The sequence below is a fragment of the Phasianus colchicus genome, chromosome Z (assembly GCF_987193195.1).
Source record: "Phasianus colchicus chromosome Z, bPhaCol1.hap1.1, whole genome shotgun sequence".
Taxonomy (NCBI): domain Eukaryota; kingdom Metazoa; phylum Chordata; class Aves; order Galliformes; family Phasianidae; genus Phasianus; species Phasianus colchicus.
The window spans coordinates 82,562,677-82,577,276 of NC_143476.1; the positions used below are offsets into that span (position 1 = coordinate 82,562,677).

General features: G+C 44.1%; 1 protein-coding gene across 1 annotated transcript in view; it reads left to right on the plus strand.

Moving 5' to 3' along the window:
* Positions 1 to 2,228: 2,228 nt before the first annotated feature.
* The window catches only part of CCBE1 (collagen and calcium binding EGF domains 1), an 88,362-nt gene continuing 75,990 nt past the window's right edge, over positions 2,229 to 14,600 (plus strand). The window contains exons 1-2 of the mRNA XM_031609868.2: positions 2,229 to 2,385; positions 2,481 to 2,561. Of these exons, the coding sequence (XP_031465728.2) occupies positions 2,285 to 2,385; positions 2,481 to 2,561 (182 nt within the window). The 5' untranslated portion in view covers positions 2,229 to 2,284. The remainder of the gene's footprint in view (positions 2,386 to 2,480; positions 2,562 to 14,600) is intronic.

Below are 14,600 nucleotides of genomic sequence, written 5' to 3' on the forward strand. Positions count from 1 at the left end.
AGCTCAGTGTTTCCTTAACCACTGCCACCCTTCAACACTTTCCAGCAAGCAAGCCTTGTTCTCAGGATGGCCCCAGTGCAAGGTCATTAGAGCCAAGATGAGGCTGATGAAGCAAAATGATGAAAGCCTCAACTTTAATGTGTTCAGAGCTATCAGGGTTACCAAAATATGGGTGCTGTTGCCTGCTGCTGAACATCTCTTTCCTCTTTACTACTGACCACACTTACACATGAGACTCTAAGGCTTGCTTTGCAAAGGGTTGAGGGTTAGCTTCACCTGCAGGTTACCTTGTTTATATTAACAAGGCTGTTTGCATGAGTTAAATGAAAACACATGTAAGCTGCTGTAATTTTTTTTAATTAAAAAGACAGTACAGTGTGCTTGTACGTGCCTATGTGGGTGGCAGGCATTACAGGAAAAGCAGAGAGCAGGGTTAAGCAATCCAGGTAGTGATTCAGATCTGCTCTGAATGGCAAAAGTTCTGGGAAAATTCTAAGGAACCATACTTATCCCAGGCCTACACAGCAATCCTTTAAATCAGAGTTCTTCCAAAGCCACAGCACTTGGATCTGGACTGGGAATCACCCAAAAGGTTTCAGCACTGTGCTCAGCATGATCCAATTTCTTTAAAAATTAGAGCTTTTGAGAGGGACTGTAGCCACTTCTGGGCTTCAGAATGCGGTTAGTTAATCCCTTGCTATCTACAGGCAGAAATCTAAAGCAGCAGAAGCTTCCCTTCATTTCAGACCTCGTTACTGGATACTTTCCACTTGAGGCAGGAGGGTGAACAGTGTGATGTGCAGACAGGTGTCTGCTGAGTGCCTGCATCCTCTGCTGCTCTCTCAGGATCAGGGGTGGCTGCGAGACACGGAGGGCTCAGCCCTGTGGGAAACACTGCAGCTCTCACGGGCTTCACGACAGCGAGTGCTGCCTTTGCTTACTCATTATTTGTGTAAAGAAAAAGAAGGAACCATGGAAGAATAAACATTTATAATGCCGTATCAACAGCAAAGGCAAGAAGTGGGAAAAAAATCTGCGATGCAGAACTCCCTTGTTCAATTGAGCACAGAGAAAGAAGGAACAAGCAACAGCACCTAGAGCAGAGAAACACTTTGAATTCAGCAATTCAGAATGCCTACAGCAGAGCAAGGCAACAACAGATGCTCCACAGGGAAAACGCCTGAAAAGCCCCAGAACTTCTTCAGTCAGAGGCTACTGATCATTGGTTTTCTTGGTACTGGACAATATAACAAAGAGGTTAACAGCTTAATTGTAGCTGAATCATAGATTGGGATCTGCATTATTTTAACTATTATGGTCTTCCTGTTACAGAGGGGAAACTGAGGCATTGAGGGAGTAAAGTGTCTTGCTCAAACATTCCCTGTGACCCAGCCAAAAATAGGAGGCAAAATGGCTTGAGCCCCCTCACATCTACTTATTAGTTCTGTGATGGTTTAACATGGGCTTTATAGTTCATTACTTGCTTATCCCCAACTTTCCTGGCTGCAACAACACCTATGTGAGTGCATTCTAACTGTAAATGAGGTTATAAATGAGGTTACTCATCCTACAGGTGAAAGTGGCACCAGGGCTGCCTCACACACCCTCATCTCCCCAAAGTCTTCAATACCAGTAGGGAGTTAAGTAGTGACCAAAGCCAACATAGCTGACAAAGGCTTTGCAAAGCCATCGTCATTTTGTGGCTTTTCTTGTGGGGAGTTTAAGGGTGAAAGCAGGATATGATACAGCAGCCAGAGACGATGCAGTATTTTATCAAAGTCTGTCGTTGCTAATCTCCTTTTTATGAATGGTAGGGAAGTGGCAGCCATTCACAGGGGTAAACAGCAGTCCCAGCAGAGACGCTTTGAACTGCACTGCTCCTTTGGGAAAGAGATGTGAGATAAAGCCGAATCTGGAAAGCATCAGTGATGGTGCACCGAGGGCCGCTCATCACCGCCGGGATTCCGGACCTTCCCCTTTTTATCACTTTCTGCCCCTCCACCCCACCCCTTACCTCGCGCTCCCCGCAGCCGTGGGGCCGCGAAGGACGCGAGTTGGGTCCGCGGGGTGCCCCCGACCCCCTCCGCGCATCTGCCGGGGTCCCGCCCCACCGCGGGGCCGCATCTGCCGGCACATCTGGGCGGGCGCGGCCCCTCCCCGCGGGCACATCTGGCGGCCGCGGGGGGCGGCCCTCCGTCGGGGCGGGAGGAGCGGCTCTCGGCGCAGCCCCGCCGCCGGTCGGGGCGGGCAGAGCCGGCGCGGCGCGCAGGGGAGAGGCGGCCCGATGGGGCGGCCGGCCCGCAGCCTGGCCTCGGCCCGGCTGCTGCTGCTCCTGGCGCTGGGGCACGCCTGGACTTACCGGGAGGAGCCGCAGGACGGCGACAGGTGAGTGTCCCCCGGCCGCGGGTTCTCCCGCGCTCCTCTTCTTTTTTCCTTTCCTATTGCTGTTCTGATTTTCCACCCGGCGCCCTGTCTTACAGGGAAGTCTGCTCGGAGAACAAAATCGCCACCACCCGCTACCCGTGCCTGAAGCCCACGGGCGAGCTCACTACCTGCTTCAGGTGAGCGCGGAGCCGCGGGACACACGCGTGGGTGCGGCGTTAACACCGGGGGCACAGCGTGACCGTCTCGAGCTGCTCGCTTCTCCTCTGCCCCACGCGGAGCCACCCGGCGTTCCGAACCCCCGGCGCTGCGGGACGGGGAGCTCGGTCACGGCGTGCGGCATCTCCGCTGGCAGCTCCCCTGGCGTCCGGGGAAAAGGTTGGGTAACGCTGCCAGTGTCACCTCCAAGGCAGCGCTGGAGAGGGTGCGTGGGGTTTGGCTGCTGGACCCTGGCTGTCGTCGATGCGGATGGGTGCAGCCAGGAGGGCAGTGGAGCTGCATCAGTCACAGGATGACCAGGGAAATGTGCTGGGCTCACCCCAGCGAGAAACCGTTTGTGTTTTTAGGTGGATGAATCAGACCTTCAGAATGACTGAGTGCTTCAGCTCTGAGGGAGAAATCATCTGAGAACTCTGCAACTAAATGAATTCAGGGCAACCCCATTTTCCCTTCCCTTCCCTTCCCTTCCCTTCCCTTCCCTTCCCTTCCCTTCCCTTCCCTTCCCTTCCCTTCCCTTCCCTTCCCTTCCCTTCCCTTCCCTTCCCTTCCCTTCCCTTCCCTTCCCTTCCCTTCCCTTCCCTTCCCTTCCCTTCCCTTCCCTTCCCTTCTTTTTTAAGCTGTGTATTTGAGAAACATCATCTGCTTTTCAGAATAATTTTAAAACTGTTGTAAGGATGATAAATGTCTCAGAACACTTGATGATACACTGAAATATACACAAAGCATGAGCACACACATATCCCTTTACTGATGTCCTCTGATTAGCTCCATCCTGCAGATGAGACTTTTCATCCATGAAGGCTGCTTCTTGTGAACAGTTTTGCTTTGTGGAGTCAACTGCATTCTGCTTGTGTGGGTATGCCTGCTGTGTACCAGAGCCACTTATGTATACCAAAAATGTGATAAGGCACACTGGTGCTCATGAGAAGTGTTACAGAGATACCTCATTTATTCTCAGGGTCCTGGTATCTTCTCTTTGGCGCAGGTATCTGAGAGCTGCAGACTCATGATGCAGTAGCACTGTACTGTTTGTGCACCTGGGAAGGTGCCACACCTCTCCCTGAGCAGCATTAGCATCCTTGCAGCCCATGCTTTGCTCATCTTCTCTCCCTATGAAGGAGAGGCAGCACCTGCTTTAATAGCACCAAATTGTAGAACCATAGAGTGGCTGAGTTGGAAGGGACCATAAAAATCAGCCATGGGCTGATTGCCCCCTAGTAGGTCAGGCTGCCCAGGGCCCCATCCTGGGAAAGGCTGTTTGAAGGTCTGGAGCAGGAACTGCAAAAATACAGAGTATATCCTGCTACTTACATCCTTGCTGCTGCACATCCCCATATCTCTCCAAGAGAAGTGGGGCTGCTTTGTGCACAGCAGAGGAGGACTTCACAGGCTCCACTGGCTGCTGAGCTCCCAGTGCAAAGAAAGCAGGACTGTGTCCGGCTGCCAAGTCCGCTCATGCTGTCTTTCATCCTCGCTGAGGTGTTGCTGACCTTTGGGCTCTGTTCTGTCAAGCCCTCCCTTCCTTCCCCCCTGCACTCCCAGACGGTGTTCACCATCCCGAGCCCACACAGACCCGGGTGAGCATTTCCAAATCAGGGTATTGCACTCTGTGTTGTTGTGGTTTGTGTTTCTGATGTTTGTCTATGTTTGTGGCTGCTAGGACCGTTTCATCTTTAAAAAAAAGGAGAAAAAAAAAGGGAAAAGATTAATTTCCACATAGTGACCTTTATCCAGGGTCTGGCACTGCGGATGTGTGAGTGCTCCATCCCTTTCTCTGGGCTCTCCTCCTTTGCACGGCAGCATCTGCTGCATGAAAATGTGTGGCTCAGCAGAGCAGTATTGCATGGAGGATGTTTTAAGTTTATGTTACATGGTACTTTGAGGTTGGAGCTGGTAGTGAGATGAGAGGGAATATGCAAGCACTGGACAAGCCAGTGCTGCCTAAAGATGGGTTTCACCATATTGGGCATGGCAGGGATGTATTGGTGGTTGGACCAGATGGTTTTTGTGGTCATCCAAGCTTTATTGATTCTATTATTTTTCTGGTCTTTCACGGGCCTTACAATCCTGTTTTCACTTCTGGGCATAATACTGAACGTTTAAAAAACTTCAGCTAGACATGAAATTCACCTTTGGCTGTAGGAAATTTTCACTCCAGGTTCCTGAAAAGCTTAAGTTTGATATTCTGGTATTTAAACTTCAAAATTTCTATTTTTATCTTCCAAGACTTTTATTTTCACGGTTTCACAATGACAATAATTATGCATCATGTCATGATGCAAAATCTCGATATTTTGTTAGAGGTAGGAGCTGACATTCTGCCTTTTGAAGCTATTTGCTATTATCATACACATCTAATTCATTTCCTAAGTCAAAAAATTAACTAAATTGACACAAGCTCTATTTCATGCCATCCCACATCAGGCATGAGGCAGCACACACTGCTCATTACAATCTGCTGTACAAGAAGTTAAGTAAAAAAAGAGTACATTTGAAGTCAGATGTCAAAATTCTTGAGGAAAGTTGGTTTTCCAAAGCATAAACTCTTGACTGAACACAATTTCTTCTTCTTTTTTCCTCCTGTTGGATTTATTTTCACGAAAATCAGCATGTTTTGCAGAGCACTTCAGTGAAAAATAGCATCTTCTCATCACAAAAGAAATATTTCTTGAAAATTTTTTACCAGATTTACTCATGAATATAAATGAGCCAAATGCAGGGCCAAGCCAAAAGCAGGGCCAAGCACTGAGAGTATGTTGGCATTTCTCCCTGTGGCCATAGCAACCTTGTACATAATTAGATGTATTTTTCATTTTTGAAAGTGTGCAGTCTGGCCCTTGGCTTGGGTTGATTCGTATTTTTTTAGATGTTCTCTGTATTTATTTTCATAAGAGTACAGAGGAACGGATGCAACAAGCAGTTGGAGCTCATACAGCATTTTTTCATCACAAATCTCACTTAAACTCTTGCATAAAGTGTCCCTACTGATGGCCCCTCCAGGTGGGCATACAGGGTGTGGTGGTAAAACTCCAATGCTGGGTGAAATGCTGTCCCAGTGAAATGTGGGTGAAAACTCCAGTGCTGGGTTGAATGTTAGGAAACATTTCTTTTCAGAAAGAGCAGTGATGCATTGGCACAAGATGCCCAGGGAGGTGGTGGAATCACCGACCTTGGAGGTGTCCAAGGACTGTGGAGATGTGGTGCTGAGGGATGTCCGTGGGCATGGTGAGGGGTTGGGGTTGGACTAGATGATCTTAGAGGTCTCTTCCAACCTTAATGATTCTTAAGGGCTTTGATTCTGTCTATCCCGTCTGTGATAACAAAGGATGTGTCCGTGTATAAAAACAGCATCTGTGGAGTTGGCATTTTCTTGCTTTATCCTAGCAGTGTCTTCTTGCAAGGGGATGGTGATGTTTCCAAGTGCAGGAAACTCAACGATTTATTAATTAAAGGCATCTTTTTTTTTTTTTTTAAGAGCTATTAAAACCTGATCACTTTGCTAGCTGTTGTACAGTGGGAGATCTAAATATTACCTTCAGCGAGAGCAGGGAATTTGTTTCCAAATGACAATATACAGACAGTATTTGTTGGTAGCAAATTATTTGTCAGTCACCTGTTGTCTGCTAGATACTGAAATATTGCTGTAAATAGACTTGAGATAAATAGTTTCACTCTTTTTCAGAAGTTGTGGGCAAAAATGAAGGTCTGATTTAACAAAAGCAGTGTGCAGAGCAGAATATGCTTGTCTGGTCTTTGCCCTGAATCAGACAGGTGGGCATTTCAACCTGGGTCTGTGTATTTCAGAAGAACACTTGCAAGATACACAGAGGTGTTTCTTCTTCTATGAAGCTTAAGACACTTGTCTAGGCCCCTCTCAACTTGCAAATCAAGTTGACAGAACTGATGCTTTTAAACAGACAGGTGAGAAAAATTATCCATCTTTCTTGGAAATCATGGTGACTGCTCTCCATTTCCTGTTTCTTTTGCTAGAAGTGAAGGATACGAGTACCTGATCATAGCCCAGTGTAAACGTCCATTCTGGCTCAAAGGATTCTCTGATTCTACACTGAAGGTCAGGCTGGAGGGGCTGTGAGCACCTGACTGAGCTGTAGGTGTCTCTCTTCATTGTAGGAGAGTTGCACCAGATGATGCCTTAGGGTCCCTTCCAACTGACACGACTCTGTAGTTCTGTGATTCCAATTCTGCATGCAGTCGGTGCCCAGCAGGACCAGCAAGGAGGAGATGTTGCTGGTGGATTAGAGGACATCGTTGTATGTGCAAATACGGCCATGTTGTGGAGCTTAAAATTTAGCTCAGAAATTCATCAATAGCTTTTGTAGTGTTTTGGAAGCAAAGGGTCTTTTATGCAGCACAAATGTGTTTCTGTGTAGACTGTTGGCTTCTGATAATTGGCACTTGAATGTGTCTTACAGAGGCCTTTCCTACACATCAGGTTTTCAGTTTTGCCATGGAAGGTTGCTGCAGACTTCAGAACAAAACACAAAAAAATCAAATGCACAGCAGAATAGAATACTCATATATGGATACCCTGCTCAATCCTGATGCTAACCAGAAATTGCATGCCCTGAAAAGCTTTTCCCTCTCTTGAACACTGATACTGCTAGTGGAGCCTCCTCTTTTTATACACGGCATCATTTTGCACATTCTTAGAAGATAAAAGTGATTGCAAGTACGCTGGAATGTAGCTGCTTCCCAAAGAGCAGCACTTTCACTAATACACCCTTGGGGACCACGCACCACTCCTGGTTCCCAGATACTTCGTGAGCCTCCAAACGGGAAAAAATGCTGTATGCAGTTCTGATCCTCTCAGCTGGAGTAAGCAAGCTTGAGATTTTGTCATCTCGTCTCTTGAGTTTTGTTTTTAGAGGTTTGTTTTCTCATTGGTGCTGTTGTGCTTCCACTGAAGTTTTGCTCATCGGTTTAGTTTTAATAGCATTGAAAGAGCCCTGAATTACGTTACAATATAACATTGTAAACAAGAAATTTATCTGATTAGAGCAAAGCGCTGCTTAATCTCCAATTCTCTTTCAGGGTAATGCACTCCATAAAAAAATTTTGCTGAAAATTTAAGAGAGGATAAGATTTTCATTTTTGTTTTTGTTTCAGAAAAGCAAACATACACAACAGCTGTAATTCCACGGCTGCCAAACAAGTTTCCTTATGTTTCCATAAACTAAGAGTTCTTCTTTTGCACGTAGTTCAGTGCTGAAATGCCACAAGCTGCACCACTCAGGGTAGCATCAGCATCTGAAACATGCCAGAGTGCCCTGTTAGAGCTGCTGAGACAAGGTATTTGGTAGTCAGATTGAAAATGAATGTCAGAATTTATTATATTAATTTATTCATCCTTTCAAACTGCCCATGATGTGCAGGTGCAGAGCTTTGAGCTCTGTATCAAGCACATCTCCACGATGTGTGCTGTCCTCCAGGTTTACCCGTGTTCTGTTCATGAAAACATGTAACAAGCCCAAGTGTTCTCCTTTGCTTTGTATGTATATATTTGTGTGTGTAATAACAAAGATAGAAGATAAATCAGAGACATAAATTTAGAAAAATTTTATGTATATATATGTATATATACACACACACATTCAAGGAGGTTCAGGTTGGATATTAGGAAACATTTGTTCTCTGAAAGAGTGGTGATGCACTGGCACCGGTGGTGGAGTCACCATCCCTGGGGGTGTCCATGGACCATGGAGATGTAGCACTGAGGAACATGGTCAGCGGGCATGGTGGGGAGGGGTGGATGATTGGATTAGATTACTTGGAGGTCTTTTCTGTCCTATGATTCTATGATTGAATTACTGATGTCCATTGTATGCATATATATATATATATAAGTAATGTTACTTTAAATTGCATCACAAGTAAACTTCTTTATATAGTAATAACTAAAATTTGGTACATTGCTTTTCCACAAAACGCCACATGCTATGATGATGGTGTGTTGTCTCCACTCTCCTACAATTTTCCTCTCCTTGTTGCATAGAAAGTAGCACATGAAGGTGTTGAAGCTTTGAATGCAGTCAGCCCTCTGCTTGGTTTTATTTCCTTAGCTGTGAGCACGAAGGTAGCTCTCAGCTGGTGTATCAGCTGCTTAAGAGCATCACCACAGGTGTGCTCCTATCTGCAGGTTACAGCAGTTTGGGTGGCCATGACTTTTGGGTTCCCTCCTCCCCTAGGCACCAGGGACCTTAACTCTTTCCGAATTTTGGTGCATTAGAGAGTCTGCAGCAGCAAAACACATAGGTGCTGGGGATTTACTGGGCAGTGTTTCCTCTGTGCAGACAGTTCATTCCCACATGAGCCAATATAACTAATGGTCCTTCAGAACACTGCATAATGACGGTGAGTGCTGCACTAAGGTAGAAATTGGTACAATTAAAGGATGAGGTCTGGCAGCTAGCTGCTCGTGCAGTCTGGAAGTTTTTGATGTTCACATCAAAGCAGTCGGGAGAAGTTTAAAACTGGCAAGAGAGAGTGAGCTGTGTGATAAGTGCCCTCCTTTGTGGCTAGATCAATAATGAGAACCAGGTGTGTTACATTATGGTTTTCATCTGCTGAATACAGGGTTAAATATGAACTGACTTTCCCGGGCATGGCGTCTAGCACAGAGGCTCCAGACAAACAAAATAGTAGCCCCAGGGCCTCCCGTGGTTGATACAAAATATGTAATAAAAATAGGCAGCCAAAGGGAATACAACTTTGGTCATTATCCTAAGCGTTGTGTATGCTCCTTAAGGTCAGGCTGCTTTGCCACTCTTGCTGGCAGCAGGATGGCGTGGGTGCAGAGACCCCTGGAGAGGGGTTGTTCTGCATCAGGAGGGATGGGGCCGGAGGGGGAGGGATTGAGGGATGAAGGCATGAAGCAACAAGGAGAGAAAGGGAAAATGGTAAAAACAGGGGCTTAGAACAGACAGGAAACAAGATAAAAGGTGAAGAGATGAGGAGGGAGAAAATTCCAGCTTGCTGCAACAGATATGTGTGTGATAGACAATCACATCCCAAAGAAGTATAATTTAAACACTTCCAGACTTCATCTGCTTAAGTAGAACCCAGACAAACAAAGCATCAGCTGAAAGCAAACAAAAACACACGCACGCACCCTGGGGAAATGCCAGTTCTCCTGACTGCTTGAAGCAATGCTGCAGAGCCATGGCTGCTTCCCCTGACCGCCTCATTGCTCTTCTGCTGCCTTGTTTTGGGAAATCCGTCCCCTCCTGCAGCATGCAAGTTTGCAGGAGGGCAGAGGAACACGATGCAGGCAGATGTTTAACCACTCATTGGCTCAGGTTGCCTTCCCTCATTGCGGTACCATGGCACAATGAGCAGTAGCTGAACACGAAACATTTAAACTACATTCAAAGAAATAGGTAAAACTTGGCAGGCATCCCGGACAGGTTGGGACTGTCCGTAGACTGATGAGAAAGCCACTGCCCAGCAGGACCAGCATGCAGGGAACAAGCTATCAAGCACTGTTAGCTGAGCCTCCCTGTTGTGGTGACATTGCGTGTTTGCAAAGCAGTTGCTGTGCAACAAGATCACACAAAGCAGATGTGTGCACGATACCTTGCGTCACCCATACTGCTGATTTGCAGATGTGCAGAGAAACGTTACCTGGGTAGATCACATTTCAGGTTGCACGTGTGCAATGCTGAAGGAATGTGTGATACTTTTTTCTTGTTTTATTTTCATTTTTGGTTGATGCCATGCTGAATTCTTCTGTCCTTGAGTTTAATCTTTCGTTTATGTCTCTGCTACAGTGCCCTGAGTCCTGAAATGACTTTTGATGTGTGAATCATTGCTAGGTGTTTGGTATCCCTGTCACTGCATGGGGAGCAGATGGTCTGGAGGGATTGGAGTGGCTTTGTTTTGTGCTAAGGTGGGGATATGGAGAAGACCCTTGTTGTTGCCTTCCCATTGCATCACTTCTATCCTTTGGTCACTCCTGCCTTTAAGTTCACACTTATTAAGAGGCAGAAGCTTGTGCCTATATACAAGTAAACAGAGCTGACATTTGATTTACAGTGAAAATGCTACTCCACAGTTCTGCTTAGAAATCTTTTTTCTGTTGCTTGGTTTCAGTTTCCAAGCTGATGGTGGCTTCTTTTGTAAACTAACAGTAGCAAATGTCATTCTGCTGGTATACTTTGCCTTTTCTTCTATGTTGTTCCAATTATATGCAAAAAACAATGGAGAGCTGAATCCATACAGTGCTGACTCAGTTTCTTCTTGGGCTAGGAGAAGAAAGCAATCCATCTGAATTTCCTTGAGGGTAGCTGTGATTAACAGTTGAAGAGAAAAACAATTTCAGCTGCAGACAGTAGTCCCAGAGTTCAGCTGTGTTTGGAAAATCCTTCTTGCTTAAGGAGTGTTTTCCATCACGTGTTGATTTTGTTGTTGATCCTGGTTCAGAAAATGAAGTACGAGTCCATAAAGCATTTAACTTACATCCAGCTATTAAAAGCATGTACTTCTGTTTTTTGTTTTGATTTGTTTTAAACCTCAGTTCTAACCACAGCCATTTAAATTGGTGATCTGTACTGGATGTAAATAAGGTGAAACACTCAGTGTAAATTCACTGTATTAAGACAAGCAGCTTCTCAGTACTAAACACACATCAGACAGAATTTTTCCTCCTTTTTCAAATGGGCTGGAAGCTAAGGCAGAGCACACATGGTGTTTTAAGTGGGTGAGAGTGGCAAAATCAAAGGTATTATCTGAATATGTAAAGGAATTGTTCTTGAAGAATGAATGGGCTTATTATAAGTCAAGGGCAAGTTACACTACAGAGAGAGCTTGTAGAAATATAGAACAATATTCATCTGGGCTAGCAAGTGTGTGAAGAACAGAAGTCTTTCTATGGAGAAATTAGCAGTGCAAAGCTTCCAGTGTAAAATAGCAGTCTTTATACTGGCTTGATCATCTCATTGCCCTCCCTTGAGGGGAAGGCTGACAGCTAATTCTCCGTAACGAAACACTGAGTCCAAAAAGTCAGACTGCAAAAATGGGTGAAGAAGTACACAAAGTATTATAGTAATATTTTACGAGTGATGGGTAAATGCTGACAGAATAGAAATTTGTCAAAACACTCAAAGAAAAAGTATGCTTAGAACTCTTTTTATATGAAAGAGCAAATGACTTCATTGGATGCGTCATTTCACTGTAAATAACTTCCTGCCCAGAGCTCTAATGTCTCCCTGGAATGTTAATATCTTTATGATCACATTCAACACATTTAATATGTTGTAAATCTGACATCTTGCCTATTCAACAAGATGCTATAATCAGATACAATTTTCATTATGGAATATATCATCTTAGCTGCATCAAAAAGCAGTGTTTCCTAAGCAATGCTGTCTGGAATTCTGACAAAATCCTTAGTTTAGAGATTATTGCCTTTGGGAGTTTAAATGAGATATAACTGAAACAAAAATAGCGAAGGGAAAAATTATTTAATCTTTATAATAGCATCTGAGAGAAGAGAAAAACTGGCTGAAAGTGGGGTTGGGGGTCTTTGGTACATGTTAGTTGTTTGGAAGTGAAGTGTAAGAGACGTGAAGGACCAGAGGTCACTGGGACTTCTTTTGGTGAATTCTTGATCTTGTCTGGAATAGACAGTTGCTTTCAACTGCAGCTCCCTAAGGCAAGAGCAAGGAGAAGCAACAGCCATGCATGCTTGCAGTCTGGGCTGATTTCTGCTTGAGAATTGGTCACTGGAAGATCCCATGTGTGGCTGGGTTGGTTGTCTCCACAGTGGTGGCACAGTCTGCAGAAACTGTTGTCTCAGAATATGACTTCTGTGGTGCCTCGGATGTTGACTTCTCAATATATTACATCATGTGCTGGTTATATGAAAATAGGCATTTTGTTTAGGCAGATAGAGAAACACTGTTTTGATGTGTAATATATTTGGGCGAAAAGCTAATTGGGCTTTTTTTTTTTTTTTTTTTTTCCCTGAAGAAACTCTTAAGTCTACTCCACTATTCCCTGGAGACTAGAAAGCGCACATCCAGAGAACAGCAGTTGAATCTCAGACTGGAGTGATGAGGGGGCTTGTAGTAAAGGGGTAATTCGTCACAGGAATTTTCACAGAAAATTCTCATTTCAAGTTTTTCTGATTTTAAAATAAAGAAACAAAGTGGATTGTGTTTAATAATGGAGAACATGGGATATATTTTTATTCTACATTGTTCTGCTGGTCTTCTAGTTTGTTTAATAGGAAAAACAGGAGATAATAAATCCTTCCAAAACAAGCCATTCTATGTCTCCCTGAGTCCCCATCTTTAAACCTAAGAAACCAGGTTCAGTCATCTCCCTCTGTATAGTTTAGTGGACCATGTTAAACATGTCCTATTTCCTTTTAGCTTCAAAACTTGTTGTAGAGAGTTGAGCTTCACTGTGACAAAACTTTAGTGAAGAACTTTTCCTACAGTCTTGCATTCCTGGCTGCTCTTGGAATTTCAAAGGAGATTCACAGTACATTCAAACCCTCTCTTTGCATGATCTTAAATCAATTTATTTTCCTGCAGAAATGTTACAGTATGATTCAGGAGCTGCTCAAGAAAAATCCTTGGCAAGGTTAAATGCAGTAAGTGTATATATATATAGTAAATGTATATAATATAAAAAGCGTTTATAGATCTGGATCCTTCTTGATTGTTCTTCTAAGCTGTGCTATGACGTGCTGTTAGGTGCCCTGTTTGGCACCAACAAATGCTGAGGTTTGTGTATCCATTGCTCTGCTGACATCACTGGGCTCATACCAGGTAGCATCAGTTTTGGAATTCCTCTTCATAACTCTTGTTAGCATTGCATGAAAGAAAGAACACTAAAAGTTGTTAAAGCAAATTGAACACATCCTACCAAAGAAGCAAGTTCTCTGCTTGACTTTCCAAGCGGCGTTCGTTGGCTAGGCTCTTGTTTGTGCTGTTCCTTGTCCTCGCGCTGACCCGTAGTTGAGTAGTGGTTTTGTTGAACGTGGCTGGAAGGGGCCTTTCTGCACTCTTCCAGATTTACATCAGTGGAAGGTACTGTGACCCTGGGAGGCAAGATTGTTTAACCTTCAGATGGGTTCGCCAAGAGCCTAACCGTTTTCCTAGATGCTGGGCTACATTTTTGTGCTCCTCAATGATCCACATCATGCCAAATCCTGCCTTCAGTTACCCACTAAGGTTTACTAAGGGATTTCAGACTTGTGGATGTCTCCAGCTATAAAATGTAAGAAAAAAACCCACCTAATTTATACCTTACAGGAAAAAAAAAAAAACCAAACAAACAAACCAAACTTGGTAATTTATCTTGAAGAGGTAGTGTTCCTGTTTGCACAAAGAAGATTGCTGTAAATTGAGTCTTCAAATTACTTTTTGGTCTTTGTTTTCTTAGGATGATTTGTTGTCATTCCTATTCAACAAAATGCTACTGTCTGAGATAAGAAGAAAAAAATGGTCCCTTTTAAAGTATATTTTTTCATATCCACTGAGAGGCAAATTAGATTTTTGTGATGTTTTCTTATGTTGCAAAAATATCCAGAGTATTTCCACAGTGGGAATAAGTTAATGGTACATCACTGGAACATCTCCAGTGAAAATAGCTGTGGTAGAGTGAAAAGAGCAGCAGAAAACAGGGAGTCAGTAGCAAGGATGGCTAACATACACATGCATTTATTTACACATGCTAGTTTGCAGTATGGACTATAAGATATTTTTAAGTACCGAAACGAAGTGATTTCAAACATTTGCATTGACCTTAGAGCCATTACAGTTCCAAGCTGTTCCAATAAAAAGAAAGTTGTTCCAAGAATTTTTCTTTAAGGACTTGAAGACTTAATGCAGGACAAATATATCTACAGAATGGAAATAGAGAAACTTTCCTGTATTCATATTCCTCTTAATTGCATATTAAGGCTGAAGACTCTGGCTGTGTTCCATGTAGTCCAGTTTTTGATGCTTTGCTCTGTAATTTTTTTATTTTTT